This window comes from Drosophila miranda, chromosome 2, assembly GCF_003369915.1.
Source record: "Drosophila miranda strain MSH22 chromosome 2, D.miranda_PacBio2.1, whole genome shotgun sequence".
Taxonomy (NCBI): domain Eukaryota; kingdom Metazoa; phylum Arthropoda; class Insecta; order Diptera; family Drosophilidae; genus Drosophila; species Drosophila miranda.
Genome location: NC_046675.1, coordinates 18,175,207 through 18,190,489, shown reverse-complemented (window position 1 = coordinate 18,190,489; position 15,283 = coordinate 18,175,207). Strand labels below are relative to the sequence as shown.

General features: G+C 44.4%; 4 protein-coding genes across 5 annotated transcripts; 2 read left to right on the top strand and 2 right to left on the bottom strand.

The window, feature by feature from the left end:
• Positions 1-140: 140 nt before the first annotated feature.
• On the bottom strand, positions 141-1,642 carry LOC108154746 (60S ribosomal protein L13a). Its single transcript, XM_017285118.2, has 3 exons — positions 1,535-1,642; positions 920-1,160; positions 141-568 (listed from the first exon to the last, which is right to left on the bottom strand). The coding sequence occupies exons 1-3, from the start codon at positions 1,553-1,555 to the stop codon at positions 213-215; spliced, it is 618 nt and encodes a 205-aa protein (XP_017140607.1). The 5' UTR covers positions 1,556-1,642; the 3' UTR covers positions 141-212.
• Positions 1,643-3,538: 1,896 nt separating this feature from the next.
• Positions 3,539-8,457, top strand: LOC108154747 (DPH4 homolog). 2 transcript variants are annotated; one of them, XM_017285119.2, is made up of 3 exons: positions 3,539-3,856; positions 4,698-5,231; positions 8,371-8,457. In XM_017285119.2, the coding sequence occupies exons 1-3, from the start codon at positions 3,848-3,850 to the stop codon at positions 8,380-8,382; spliced, it is 555 nt and encodes a 184-aa protein (XP_017140608.1). In that variant the 5' UTR covers positions 3,539-3,847; the 3' UTR covers positions 8,383-8,457. The 2 variants fall into 2 exon arrangements, with proteins under 2 accessions (XP_017140608.1, XP_017140609.1); XM_017285120.2 differs by lacking the exon at positions 3,539-3,856 and adding an exon at positions 3,873-4,631.
• Positions 8,458-8,473: 16 nt separating this feature from the next.
• Positions 8,474-11,782, top strand: LOC108154748 (CDC42 small effector protein homolog). Its single transcript, XM_017285121.2, has 2 exons — positions 8,474-8,743; positions 10,677-11,782. Exons 1-2 carry the CDS (start codon positions 8,495-8,497, stop codon positions 10,683-10,685), a joined length of 258 nt encoding a protein of 85 aa, XP_017140610.1. The 5' UTR covers positions 8,474-8,494; the 3' UTR covers positions 10,686-11,782.
• A 636-nt stretch (positions 11,783-12,418) lies between these two features.
• Positions 12,419-15,179, bottom strand: LOC108154741 (another transcription unit protein). The gene is made up of 4 exons (XM_017285110.2): positions 14,911-15,179; positions 14,787-14,853; positions 13,972-14,725; positions 12,419-13,910 (listed from the first exon to the last, which is right to left on the bottom strand). The coding sequence occupies exons 1-4, from the start codon at positions 14,939-14,941 to the stop codon at positions 12,627-12,629; spliced, it is 2,136 nt and encodes a 711-aa protein (XP_017140599.1). The 5' UTR covers positions 14,942-15,179; the 3' UTR covers positions 12,419-12,626.
• Positions 15,180-15,283: the final 104 nt, after the last annotated feature.

Below are 15,283 nucleotides of genomic sequence, written 5' to 3'. Positions count from 1 at the left end.
TCACGGCCGTACCACACATGTTGGGCTCGCATAGCCCAACTCCTATTTTCTCATTAATTATAAAATAGGTTGTACATATACAGATGAGTAAATAAATTAAATTTAAAAAAAAAACCCATAAATATCTACACAAGACGATTGTTTTTTAAACTTAGATGTTGTTTTATTCCCTTTAAAAAACTGCTACGCATCTGCCGGTGTTTTTGTTGTCCTTAAACCTCGTAGCCATAGGATTTGATAATTTTGTTGAAGGGCTCAGCCGCCTTGGCAATGTTTTCACGTGCCTGAACAGTCAGCTTCTTCAGCTCGCGGTTGTGCTTGAGGGTGACACGCAACTTGGCCTTGCGCTTACGCTCCAGGCTCTTGATCACATCCTGGTAGTGCCAGCCAACCTCGTGCGACAGACGGCCGACCTGGCAGTACTTGCGGTCGGAGCGCAGTGTCAACACACGCATAGCGATGGGGACAACGACGCGGCGACGCTTGTCGTAGGGCGATGGGATGCCATCGAACACACGCAGACGAGCGAGTGCAGCCTGGCCACGCTTAGTCTTGTGTGGGATCATACCTGCGAGGGAGAAAAACCTTTGCATTAGTAAAGACACTATAGCATAAACAGGCTTGATGATCTCATGGGCGGATCAGTTTGAGGTTGGTTACACGACTTCTCGTTCAAATAATGTAGGTAAGATAATAATCATCACGAAAGTTAGTTCGGAGGACCTCTGAAACTCGAGCTTACCTAAAAGAAAATAAAAGGCAGTAAATACATGATTTCAGAGGGGAGAGGCAGGAATGTGTTGACCAGCTTCACTCAGTTATGTTTTGTTTACATGGTTTCTCATTCAAATAATGTAGGTAATATGATTGAAAACATCACAGATTCGCTGAACTCCACTCGCCTTAGGCCTGTACATACCTCTGACCGCCTTGTAGAAGATCCTGGACGGGGCACGGAAGTGGAAGGGACCACGAGCTGGGTTGACGTTGCAACGCTTGCGCAAGTAGGCCAAGAACTTGATTTTGTTTCTGTAGAAGTGGCCGGAGAGGTTCAGCTCCTCGCAGCGAACGACGGCCACCTTGCCGCCCTGCAACAGGTACTTGGCGACGACGGAAGCCAGACGGCCAAGCAAATGGCCGCGACCATCAATAACAACGGTCTGCAAGGGGAGCACAAAAACAATGTCAGAAATGTGAGGTTATGTTTTGTGAACGCCGTATAAACAAATTTATGCAGAGAATTTCCCGCCAGTTCACGTTCGTCAAAAAACTGTCGTGCACACATTTCACTCAGCCCAATGCTCATTGTGCGCACCATTTCATCATTTTCACATATGCCAGGCTCCCACTTTTAGCATGGGCACGTGTACTGTGCGAAACGGTTTCGCCACTAAAAACACAGGATTTTCGGTGCTATTCGCAGCATTTTATCACTGTCACCACAACTCCAAACGGCACTCACCGCTTTGCATACATTTGTTCGATAATAACGTCACATTAGATAAGTTTATTTTCCATTTTTGTTGGCACTTACCCTATTCGTTAAACCAGTCATGTTTAAGAACCGCACGGAAAGAAAGCGGAAACTGCGTTGACAGCTCGACAGAGTGACTTTGGTCGATAGATAATCAATATACCGTCTTATATTCAAAATATACCGCAAATATATCGAAGAAGAAACGAGCTTAGCCCACTTATGCACCCTCTATTTAAACAGTTCAACGACTTGAGGTAAATGGCGGAAAATATTACTTATTGTAAATTCATGCCATCTTTCCTCTGAAATTAAAAAATAAACCACTATTTATGTCACCCGAACCGAGCTAAATAGATTCAATTTTTATTAATGGAATGGAATATTACAATACCCCCTTGGTCTACAATGCGTTAATCGTACTCCGTCAAGGATTGGAAAACATATTCCTCGATTTTTATATTCGATTTGATATTACTAGCTAGCTTGGACTTCCATACCTGAACACATAATTTAATCTGATTGATAGATCAATTTTCTACAAGACGTGCTAATTTTAATTGAATTGAAAGACTAATTACTCTTAAGTACTCCCTTTTTTTTAAGGAGTATGGAAGTAGTTGGGAGAATAGGCATTTGAATACCTATCCTATTTCGTTAATTTAAGATGAGGAAACTTTTTTCCAAATTGTTTTAAAAAGTACATAACAAAGATTATTTACTTATTTAAAAAAGTATAATAATATCTCAGATTGGTATGTTTTAGACCTATGCATTCATTTGATTAGTTTCCTGTTTAAATACATATTTACATACATACATATAAGATTTATTCGTTTTCAAAACGAAAACATTTTCCTTGACGAAATGAAAAGTAAACGGCTCATTACATTCATTACATTTTTGTTTTCTTTGATCGTATATTTAAATACATATATCATTATTTCAGTTCAAATCACTTTTGTATATTTCATAAACAAGAGCGACGAGGACCAACAGCGTTACCATAATATGTGTGTAATTTATAATCAAGCTGTCCAAAATAAGGATACAAATTTGCAATTATAATATTGTAATATTTTATATTTTGTAGTAGAAATCTAAGATATAACTGCTTATATTTTATTTCCCACGCCGAAGTGTACCACACAGTCCACCCACCCTGCCCAATCTTTATACATACATATATCGAGCCGGCACACCTCCCAAGAGAGGGACCGGTAACCTCGATGGCTCACATCCTCACAAAACGGAACATAAGCTGGGCAATAAACATCTTCAACCCGTTCAAATCGCCAGGCCCGGACCAGGTAATTCCGGCAAAACTTCAGAAGGCCGGTATTGTCTGGTATTTTTCAGTATTTACATGTCCAATTTCGGGTCCAATTTAACGAGATTGAAAGAAAGAAACAGAGATAGAGAGCTGCTCTGTCTAAACTAGAAGAAGTCGTTCTTATTAATGGCGTTACTTTTAATACCCATGGCATTAATTAAATTTCGTCGGACGAAGATTGCGATTAAATTTTAATTCTTATTATGCTATTCTTTTTTTTAAGAGAACTTAAAAGCTTATCCTTCTTATTATCCTTGGCTATCTCAACTCGGTGACTTTGTGTCGTGGATCTTGGGGGAACACTCCCAGGAAAGATTAGATTCCAAAAATTTAATTTCATTTACTTACGTGATCAATGGAACTGCTGGTAGAATCTGAATCCTCTGAAGATAGCAATCGACTCGCCTAGAAGCTGAGACGGTTGTTGTTGATTAAATTATGTTGCGCCTTGCTGCTTCCAAATGAATAATAAATTTAAAAAAAAAACCTTATTTAAACTATAATTCAATACTTCCTCGGCTAAGCTTAAACCTTCTTTTATAAGCAATGCAATTGCTTAGGAAATTAATTTAGTAATAGGATAATATTACCTTGAAATATTCGACCAAATATTAAAAACATGGAATGTGATGATACTTGACTACAAATAATTCGTCAGTATATTTACGGTATATTTTGAAAATGAGGCTGTATGTTTCGGTATATTTCTGAGGGTCGGACGATATTTTTATTTTATCGATAAATCCGCGGTCACACTGGTGTGTTGTAAAAAAAATCCAACTGCTGTCGGTCGCGCGGGGAAAATTGCAAGATAAATCGTGAAATCATGACTAGTTTTGGCCAGTGCACGTGACAACAATTGCCTGCGGATCTGGGGATATAATATAATAAATGTGAAACGCGTGTGCAACAAAAGAAAAAAACTGCTACAAGCCCAGTGGTGACGGTGCACACGTAAGGGTAATTCGACAAATATTAAATATCCTGCGAATCACAATATAGAAGCATATCCCCGTATACGACAGCGACGTCGACAACTTATGTATAAGGCAAGTCTTGGTTTTTTACGGCATAAGTGAATGCACTCTGCCCCTTCTAATTGGGGTTGCCTTTCCCCTCCAGTCCCATTTTCTCCACACTTGGTAATTTTAAAAATTGGGTCATTGTATGCGTTGCCAGCCGATTGGCGAAGCGACATTCGCCGTCCTGTATATGTTTATATTTTTGGCTGCTGCTGGCGAACCAGTTTGCTGACCTTCTTTCCCCTTCTCCAAGTGCAATTGGGACTTGACTTTTTGACAATATGTACCACTTTCGGTACATGATACATGTGTGCCAGAAAGAGAGACGGAGCTAGCGCGCGTGTGTGTGTGCGTTTGCTTAAGAGTGACAACTTAATAGACGCAGCGATGAAAATTCGACTCTTTTTTAACGGGACATTTGCGAGATTGGCTGAATGAGAATTATGGTTGAAAAACACGCAAAGAATTTCTATGTACATATTTTAATAGCCGCCTAGCAACACGACAAACACCCAGCACACTCCTTCTTGGGGCCATTTCCGTTTTCAGAAACAAAAGAAAGGCTGCGCGAGGAAAGTTTGTTTTTACGTGGGGAGTGGCTACGGTTGTGTTTGGTTTGGTATTGATTTAAGTTGCTGTTAATCATTGCGATCTGTGTTTCGGGAATTATCATGTAAACAAACACTAAACAGCTCTTGTGGCGCCGAAAATAGTGACAATCAAACTGAAATTTTCGCCTGGAAACCAAAAGAAAACATGATAAAGTGATATTTGGCGGCCTGCCAGTTTGTTTGTATTAAATGTAAGTATTTACTAAGTCTACTTCAATTTTCACTCATAGATTTATTGTGAACTTCTTGTCTTGCAGATGATGCCCGACTTCTATGAGCTCCTCAAAGTCTCAGAGACGGCCAATTTTGAAGAGATCAAAGGCAGCTACAAACAATTGATACTACAATGTCATCCCGACAAATTACAGCAGCATGATGTGGCTGACCCAAATCGGAGAATTGTGGGAGAAGAGGAGCGCAGATCTCAGAATCTGAGCGACTTCAACGCCATAAATGAGGCCTGGAACACGCTTAAAGACCCCATCAAGCGTAAACACTACGATGCCGAATTGCTCCAGGCCAAGTTTCAAGCGCACAACAACATTTATGCCCACATAACTGCCAGCGACATGCGGAGCATCCAAGTCGAAGGCTCGGAAGATAGGGGCGAGGCTGACGGTGACGCAGACGCAGACGCGGACAAAGAGACGGCGACAGTGTGGAGCTATGCGTACGATTGCCGTTGTGGCGGCCAATATCTGCTCGACGGAGCCGGAGACTTCGATGAGTCACCCGGACAAAGCGGTCTGGTCGCAAGTGACGCTATTGTGGAGTGCAGCGAGTGTTCTTTGGTGATTATTGTGAAACAATCTCCGACAATGTCTGAATAAAGAGTGGAATATCGATAAACCCCCGTCTGAGATAATCCATGTGATTCCCAAACATTCAATCAATGGCCCCTTTATTGGTTTCTTGAACCCTTGCCCAACGAACGGATCTCTTGATATGCAAAACATGTTGTCATCGGCATCGATGGTTGCGTCCGTCGTGCACGCACACACTCATGACCATGCCTCTGCCCATTCCCTTTCGTTTCCGTGGCCCAACTTTGTCGCTTGTTTCCCCAAAACTGATGTAATATTATGGCACACATTAACATGGTTGCATCTCCCACTGCCAGTTCCCGTCTGCGGCTGTCTATTGGCTTGCATAAAGAAACTTTGATGTGTTTGGCGCGTGTGAATTGTTAGAGCATAGATAATATTCGTATTCCGATCATTCGGGGCGCCGTATGGTAAAGTAAAAAGCCTTGGATGTTTGTAATCGGTTGAAGTCGTTTTCCTGTGGGATATGGGCTCCGAATGTCGTGGAAAATATTGCACAGAGAGAGTACTATCCTGACTTCTGCGAGCTTATGCCCGTTTCGAGAGGTTAGAGGCTTCTTCAGCACGTACACGTGTAACAGTTTAAGTTTAGGCTTCAGTCTACAGTACTTTTACATTAATTGCGGATAATCATTACGTCATCATTCATTCCCGTTAGGCTTTCATCCGCCTAACGTGCGCAGAGGCGGCTGTACTCGCAAGCGCCCAGTTTTGCGGATTTTAATTTTCTGTTAAAATTCAATAAACCCGCCCGATGTTCGATGCCTGGTGGCAGTCGCGATGAAGACATGACGACGATGATGTCAGCAGCTGCAAAAACAGTGAGAAACACAGAACATGTTTATAAATGTGGCAAAATGGAGCAAACAAAAGAAAAACCGCACTCAGCCCATTGGGAATCCATTTGTTTACGATTATTGCACAGTGCTTCCGAGTATTTCGCAGTCGGGGCCCCCTGCCACTGCCACTGCCACTGCCACTGCCCAGCCACAGCCCCCGGCACAACAGAGGAGCCGAACCGTACCGTAGCGAGCCGGCCGGAGTGTTTTATATTTTATTTGTATCTCTCTGGCTCCATCTCTTTCCCTTTCCCTGGGCATCTTGCCGGATAAGTACGATTGATAATTAACTATGTCTAGCTTTCGATTTCTATATAAATACATACATATGTATGTACATATGTGCATATTGTGTTTGCACAAACCAACCAACCAAGTTTATGTATGTAGCTACGAATCCTGATTATGTGCAGCAGCAGTAAAGATAATGCAATCTGCAGAATGAGATATATTTCTGCAATGCTATTTTTGGGACTTAGAATTAGAATTATTCCAAAAACAAGATATTTGTGACACATCAATACGTATATTACGTTTATTATTCAACAAAACGGATCTTACCCTTGGCCATTTATGATAGTAAAATACTTCTATCCTGGCTGTTCCGCCACACTAAGAAGGCTGATACCTGAAAGTGAATTCGAAGGGCGACCAGAGCTAAGAATCTTTCCAAATGTAGATATGATTGAATTTCGATTTAGAGTGAAATACATATGTAGGCAGCTTTCACTAAACACTTGACAAATCATTTTTCTGAATCGGGCGATCAGTCATCTATGTACATCCATCAGATCAGAAGTCGGCACGCACATATTCACTGGTTTTTTATCGGGAACATTGTATTGGTGTCAACACTTTTACATGAGCGGCAGTACTGCAGCAGCTAATTTTCCTAAGAGCATAAGATAGGGCCTGCATGCAACATCATTACTTTTAGATAGGCTCTATCTTTACTGATACTATCTTTAGCGGTTGCTATTATTTTGACCGCCAATGTGGGAAAGTGTGCCTCTGGTCTGTGGGTCTCACTTTAATAACCTTTTGACACAGAAAATTGAAACGCTTTAGCGCATTTGCCGCTCTTTCCGCTCTTGCCGTCAGTCAGCTCTTGTTGCTGTTGTGCCTGTGACACGCGTCACGGCCCGATGTCAGATAACACTCGCTCTCGGGCAGTGCAGATATATATTAAATTATGCCGACTCCTCCAGTCTCCGTCTTAGTCTGCCTGCCACTTTCATTTTGGTTTCACTGAGCATTAAAGCCGCTTGAGCAGCTTTAATTGCCCCAAACGCGGACAGAGACAGCCGGAAAAGATCGCATACAACATATGTATTGTGCATAGGTAGGTAGAAAGCAGTAGAGCAGTTCACCGAACAGTATCTAGATGGAATTGGTGGGTTCGTTGAAGGGGGGACAGTCGCAAGTCCGTCGCTTACTCTGGATACTGATTAAATATGAATCACAGGTAGTGCTGTGATTCCAAATGGGTCCAACAGACACATGTTTTCCAGAATTTTCTGAATTTGATTCTGATTTTGAATCAATCGATTCCATTCCCGATCCAGCTGCTGCCTCCGAAACAACAGTCAGTTGATTTGTACAATAACAAAATACGATGTACGATGGTTCCCCATTTTACAATCGTACAATAAAGGGTATTTATTCAAGTGAGGTGGGATCCAGCTGGAATGAAGGAGGCCGAACAAAGGGTAGTTATAGATATTCCACAGAACCCGTTGTTGGAACAGCAGCAAGCAGCAAGCCAGCCACAAAGATGGTGAGTGATAGCTTCGACTTGGTCTTGTCCAGTCGCTCGGTGACTGGCTTTTTGTTTTATTCTCCTAGCTCTTTCGTCGTTCGGTTCGCCTGTTGGTGGGTTCTTTCTGTCTTTCTCTCAATCTTAATTACACAAAAGTGCCAATTAATTGTTGTGTGTGTTTTCTTGGCTTTTTCTTTCGCCACACTGCTTCTCTTGCCTTCCCAGGCACCTTCCCGACACCTCGAGGCTACATTTTGTTCATTTTATTGTTCTGTTTCTGCTGCTGTTTGACGAAAGTTCTGTCGATCTGTGGATGCTTCGTGGGTCCCGTAGTGTGAGTGTCAGTGTGGTGCGGATAGCCAAGAGAAAAGCAAGGTACACACATACAATGGGGGGGCGACAAGTAGAGCAGACAACCTCCTCCTACACATCGCGGATCTCTGTAGTCGGCTGCCTTTCTGGAGCAAAACGATTCGAAATCTAATTCTCCCTCCATCTATCTTTGCAGTCGTCGCCGTGACAGTGCGTAATCCACGCCAACGGACGTCAACCTGGCTGGAAGCTGCAGCCTCACCATTAGCAACCACCACAAGACTGAAACGACGCCGTCCACCAGAATAGCAGCCCAGAAGATGGCTAGTACCGGGGAGATTTGGCTGCAGTGGTTCTCGTGCTGTTTTCAGCAGCAGCGATCGCCCTCCCGCCGCCCGCACCAACGCCTGCGCATCGACCGATCCATGATTGGGAATCCAACAAACTTTGTCCACACCGGGCACATTGGCTCCGCGGACGTGGAGCTCTCGGCCAACCGCCTCAACGCGATCTCAACCCAAATGCAAGGCAAGGGCGGCTACGAGGCGACATCGAAACACTCGCTTCATGTAAGTATCCGCGGAAGGGCATCTGGTCTGTCAGTGTAGAGACGAAGTGAGCCTTTCTGGGGTGCTTGATCTGTTGTCCCATTTGTTGTCATGTGTTTATACCCGGTACTCAAAATGAGTATAGGGGTATATTAGGTTTATGGTGAAAATATATGTGTTTAGCGTCCAGAGGAGGCGTTTCCGACCCCATAAACTATATATATTCTTGATCAGCATCAATAGCTGAGTCGGTTGAACCATGTCTGTCTGAGCGCCTGAGCCTTATGAGCGCCTAGTCCTCAGAGACAATAAGAGCTGGAGCAACGACAATTTTTATCCAGACTTCTGTGATATGTCACTGCCACAAGTGTTTTTCAAAACATCGCCCCATTCCCTTCCGCCCCCCACAAAGGACGAAAATAAGTGGCATCCACAATTTTGAAGATACGAATCAATTAAGAACGCACAATCATAGAGAATGACCATATCTACCATACCATACCATATCTATCAGATCGCTATTACAAACATGAGGAACAAATAAATTTGCAGTGGCTATGAAGCGCCCGACGACACGTTCTGACTGATTTTCTATCTCTCTCGCACACACTCTTTGTCGTTCAATATTAGCGCCGTCTGGCGGAGGCGAGTCATACTGACTATGTATCGGGTATAAATGTAGAGTTGCGGTCGCAGCAGCAACTCACAACGTTCCCCCTCGTTTCTTGCTGACTTTCTGAGCTCTGATGCTCTCTGTTAACGTGCGAATCACGTCTGGACTCGATGGAAACCAGCAATGGGAAAAGAGAACATTCCAGACCCATTTAGCACCTAACAGATTATTATAATAGATTGATAGGGCTGATTGTTACATATACTATACATATACCACGTTCCATCTGAAGTTCAGTCTTAGAATCGAAATATGTTGCATGACAGGAAGAGAACATTTTTGCAACAGCAATTGCAGGAAAAGAGCGCCAGCTCCACAGAAGTCTCGCAAATTACAGCCCTGTCTTCGAAATACTTGTACTCTAAAGGCTCGTGAAAGAACATACAAAATGTTAAATGTTCCATATAATCTAGAAACTACATTTGGGCATTCCCCAGATGTTGATAGGGGCAATCGTGCACATTGGAAGTGGTAAAATGTAAAAATAAGACGGATTTTCTAAATTATTTGTCTATTATAAAGCATTTTTAGATGGGCAACTACTCGTTTTCGAGATTTTTCCAACGCCCAGAAGTAACTGTTTTTGACCCCATATGGAATATATATTGTCTTCTTGTCTGTCCGTCCCGAAGAGCGTCTTGATCTCAGAGACTACAACAGCTAGAGAAACCAAACTTTGTATCCAGAGTCCTGTGATATCTCACTGTTACGAGTGTGATTCCAAATTTCAGCCCGCCCCCTTCTGCCCCCACAAAGGACGAAAATCTGTGGACTATAACTAAAAACGCAGAACTATAGAGAATGACTATATCTATCAGATTGCCGAATCTGATCAGATCGGATTACTATAGAAAAAAGGAACAAATCAATTTGCAGTGGCAACGCAACGTCGTCCACGGGCTTAATCATTTTCTGACTCTCTCTCACTCCCCCTGGGGCACGTTCATGCTAAATATGCATTTACTTGGGGTGGTCCCGCGATGATAAGATCTGCCCCACCTCCTAACCACCGCCTCGCCCATGTCCAAGTCGCAGCCAGTGGATGAGACAGTGGCCGTGGGGTACTAACTACATACGTAGTGCATAGTGCAGTGGACACGGTCTGGTACATCGCTTAAACTACTTACATGTACTGGGAACAACAACAGCCATGCATACATACATATTCATTCCCACATGCGTGCATATATAGATGCATGTGTTATTATGTACCTACATTTGTGTATATTATAATAATAATCTCAATTTGTTTCTTTTGTTTTTTCCCCTTTTTTTTCGCAGGCTTGCTGATCGTCGCGTCGCTATAAAATGCATTTTGTGCAATTCTTACAAGAAGCAAAGAAGAGAGAGAGAGAGGGTGGCACTTTTTACAGTTCTTTGTTGGAGCGTGTTATCAGGGGACGGAGCACGGAGCAGGGAGACAGCGATAGCACGAGGGCCGGACGGAGGAAAGGTGCTGACAAAAACCGAAAGCAAGAGCTAGAAGAGAAGACTAAAACCTTAACTGTAACGGACAATGGAGTCCACCGTAGTGATGGTTTCCAGCTGTGGTGGGGGGTGGATCTTGTCAGCTGTCAGCTGTGCTTGTTTAGGGGTTCCTCTGTTCGGGCTGTTCGCCTTTTGCGAGTATTATGCAAATGAAAAATCGCAGAAAGTGCCAACCGACTAAACCAGCAAATAATTGTTTAATCAATTAAGCATTTCACGATATATGTATGCACATATGTATGTACATGCAACCGCATCATCACGTAGCATTTTTCAATGTACTTAATGCCAAAAATCAGGATCACGCCATCCAGCGTGGAAGGGACATTTAAATCCAGTCTCAATTCCAATTCCTGTCGCGTTCCATACAGAAATATAAAAGAAAATCTCTTGGCCTACCATAGACAAAGTACGTTCGCATTGAATATAACTAGAATACGGGCCCTATAATCAGTTGCACAACCAACAACAATAGTCTGATCTACTTGTATGATATTTATATACAAATGGTGCAACAAGCAAACGTTTTTTTGCAACGCTGACTTAGCCTTTAGATAATGTTATTAACTATATACGGACATTATGGACAACTGTCGCACAATCATATTTCACACACAAGAGAACATAGAATATTTATGATATATTCCCAATTCGAATAATTGTTTACAGAGCAGAATATGTATAATATTTGTTGTACTTCTAGAACGAGATCTAGATCCGATCCCATGCAAATCCTAGAAAAGTGTAGATCAAGTACCTTTGTAGAGTCCACAATGAGAGAATGTACCAGAAAACATAAGATAGAGTATATATTTGTAGACTAAATGCAGTTGTAGATATTTGACATAAAAACAAATCAAATAAAATGAAGTTGGAACATGCGTTGGGTTTTAACCGTATAGACTAATTGTATAAATCAAATATTTAAGCAATAATTTATAGAAATATATACATACATATATTTAAAAACCAGTTTTGATCTTGTATCGCCTCCGGATTAAAGGGTTGCACGTACATATAATTGCAGTAGTCTGTAAGTGCTCTCAAAACACGATCTACTTGTCCAACAAAATATTGCAGATGCTGAATGGCGTTTGTCCAATTTACCCATCGGATTGTAAGTAAATGACACCCAATCAAACAAACAAAAAGTATACATATATTCTTGATTGATGCTCAATAGTCGAGTCGATATAGACATGTCTTTTTGTCCGTCCCTAAGTCTTGTTTAACGTCTAGTTCTTAGAGCATCCAAATTTTGTGTGCTATTAGAGAACGATCTCTACCCGATTGTAGAATTAGGCTCACTCAGCTTGGATAACTATTATAGCAAGAGTAAAGAAAACGATTTCCCTCGTCTGACTACCCTGCCGCGCTATCGCTTTCACACTCCAATCCTCAAGTGAGATATCACAGATGGTACAGCCTGGTGCCGTAGAGAGAGAGAGGGATTGTTGGTTGTCATTATATGTAGATACACCAATTTTTGTAAAGGTCAGAGTAGGTACCATATCATGTAGCTGATAGAGGAACGATTATATTCATAGTCCTTTGAAAGGCGGGCTTTATTATTGGGACAACAAACGAGCTAGATTCGAGCAATTATGTTTAAGGTCATGCCTCTCCATTAATATATATCTACTGTACTTAGATGCGAGTATAAAATATTGTGCAATATGGGAATACCAACTCTTTAAGCTTTTATTACAAGAATCAAGGAAATAGACAGATCTAATAGATAATTCATTCATTGTCGCTTCCTGAGCCGCTGCCGAAACCGCTTCCACTCCGACTGCCACTGCCGGATTTGCTGGTGGCGCTTTTGCGGCTTCCCTCGTCGTCGCTGCCGCTGGCGCTGCCCGCTCGGCCGCCACTTTTTGCGCTCTTGGCACTTCCTGCGTCGGACTCGCTGTCGGAGTCCCTGAGTGCCTTGCTGGCCTTGGCCTTGTCCACCTTCTTGCTGCGGCGCGCCTCGAAGTCGGAGCCCTCATCCTCGTCTGAGGAGTAGATGGTGGAAGCCTTGGGCTCGGGCTGGACGCCGCCGGCGGATCCTTTCTTGTAGCGATTCTTTATGGCGCTAAGGCTGATGGCATTCTCGTCGTCGCTGCCGTCATCGTGCTGGTAAGAGGAGGTGCCACCGCCGATGAGCGGCTCTCCCGTCCCAGCCTTCTTCTTCTTGGGCTGTGCCTTGTGCTGATTGCGCATGGCCTGGCGCAGCTTGGCCTCCTCCTCCTTGAGCTGGCTGGGGCGGTCGGTGGTGGGGTCCTTCCCAACCTGCGTGAGTATCTTGATGCCACTGGTCTTGCTCGAGCGGTCCGCCAGCGACATGGTCATCTTCTTGTGAGTAAACGACTCCGTCGAGTGCGGTCTGAAGGTCAGTTTGGTGCGAAACACGGCCTGACCCTGGAGACCGGTGCCCTGGCGTATGAAGAGATGGTTGTGGTCGCCCAGCAGGGGCTGTCGATAGGCGTCAAAGATCTCATTGCCCAGGTGGAGGGACATGCTCCCATCCGACCATCGCACGAACCGGGCGTTCGACTCCCGGACCATGTCCCCCTTGTTGTTCATGAACTCGCGCCAACGGATGGTGTTGCTCACCTTGAGCTTAATGCGCTGGCGGCCCTCCTCGTCCATGGTCTCCTCCTCGTCAATCTCGTCTTCGTAAGTCTCCGGGTCAAAGGGATGCGTAACCACAGACAAAAAATTTGGCAGCTTGATGAAGTGCTGCTCCTTGCCGAGATCCGCAGCTATGCGCGGGATTTCCGCATCGATTCGGGTTTCGGGCAATGGCTCCGTCTCCAACTCCTTGGGCGCTGCTTCCGGGCGCGCTCTGGCGCGGGACCGAGACCGGGACCTGGACCTGGACCGAGATCGAGAACGGCTTACGGAGCGACTACGGGATCGGGACTTGCTCCTGCTGCGACTTCGCGAACGTGGAGATTTTCTTGTGGTCGGCGGTTCTTCCTCGTCATCGCTGATGTCATCCGCATCGCCAAAGATGTCCGCGGCGGCAGGAGCTTTCTTATTCTGAAAATGTTGGCATTAAACGTTACATAAATTGCACAATCTTTAGATGGGATAGGATTACCTCTTCCTTGTCGCTTTCGCTATCCGAGTCAATCAAACGCGACTTCTTGGCCTTTGTGGGTGAGGTTTCCATGTCGCTGTCGCTTCCGCTCTTGTGTTTCTCATTTTCCGAGCCACTTGCCCGACGCGGCATATTTTTGGGCGCAGCAATGTCGCTGCCGGATCCAGAGCCGCTACGACTCCGGCTACGCGAGGGAGTGCCCGACTTGGAACGTGGCGAACCCGTCTTGGAGCGGGACCTGGAGGTGCGACTGCCGCTGCGGCTGCGGCTCTTACTCTTTGAATTGGCGCGTTCATCGTCAATTTGAAGATTTGGAGAATTCGAGCGCGATTCCTCATTCCCGCTGCCTTTCGGTGTGGCGCTACGGAAGCGACTGCGGCTGCGACTGTGGGATCGGTTGCTGTGGGCAGAGTCAGATCGTCTGCTGTGGGCAGAGCCAGATCGTCTGCTGTGCGCTGACCCAGATCGTTTGCTATGGGCAGACCCAGAGCGTTTGCTATGCGCAGATCCAGAGCGTTTGCTATGGGCAGACCCAGAGCGTTTACTGCGGACAGAGCCAGCTCGTTTGCTGTGGCCTGATCCAGAGTGTCTGCTGTGCGTCGACTCAGAGCGATGACTTTGCCTAGATCCCGAACGGCGACTATGGACCGACCCCGAACGGGCACTGCGGTGCGAGTCAGAGCCTGATCGGGATGATCTCGAGACGGAACGTGAACGGGGACTTCCGCTTCCAGATTTACGACTTCGTGGAGAACTAAAATGCAGTTAAACATGTATTTCCTTTCCTATTCAGTGAGAACACTTCAAAAACCTACCCCGGCGCGCTACCGTGCGGAGTGGCACTGCGACTGCGGCTGCCACTGCGACTGGAACCAGACGAGCCTAAGGAAAAAGCATTTAGTACAGTTGCCGCAAGATCTGGGCGTAATTAAAGCATACCACTTTCATCATCTGAGGTTGGGTCGCCCATAATTTGTTTGATTTTTGATTAAAGTTCCGATTTCTGTCTGCAAATTATAATTCTTTAATTGTATCGAATTGGCCGATACTTTTAAACCTTGGTGCATCGATATTTTGTGTGAAAAAACCGAATCTTTGCAGCACTACACTCTAACAGGCGAAGAAAGTGCCCTATATATAAGAGAGCAGTGGGCTACTTTGTAAAAATTTAATAAGGCAACTGTATGAGTCTTAAAAGATGTATTTGCTTGTTATTTGAATTACTTTTTATTTCCAGAGAGATGCCAAGGCAACGAAGCCGCGACAGCCCTGTCGCTGAAAAACTATCGATATGACATTTGCATCGATACCC

Bases quoted from the DNA above. Each gene is read 5' to 3' on its own strand.
- LOC108154746 (XM_017285118.2), bottom strand. From the start codon at position 1,555: ATGACTGGTTTAACGAATAGG. The intron at 1,161-1,534 runs GTAAGTGCCAAC...CTCCCCTTGCAG, and splicing joins TGACTGGTTTAACGAATAGG to ACCGTTGTTATTGATGGTCG. The intron at 569-919 runs GTATGTACAGGC...TCTCCCTCGCAG, and splicing joins CTTCTACAAGGCGGTCAGAG to GTATGATCCCACACAAGACT.
- LOC108154748 (XM_017285121.2), top strand. From the start codon at position 8,495: ATGGCTAGTACCGGGGAGATTTGGCTGCAGTGGTTCTCGTGCTGTTTT.
- LOC108154741 (XM_017285110.2), bottom strand. From the start codon at position 14,941: ATGGGCGACCCAACCTCAGATGATGAAAGTG. The intron at 14,854-14,910 runs GTATGCTTTAAT...CTTTTTCCTTAG, and splicing joins AACCTCAGATGATGAAAGTG to GCTCGTCTGGTTCCAGTCGC. The intron at 13,911-13,971 runs GTAATCCTATCC...CAACATTTTCAG, and splicing joins GCGAAAGCGACAAGGAAGAG to AATAAGAAAGCTCCTGCCGC.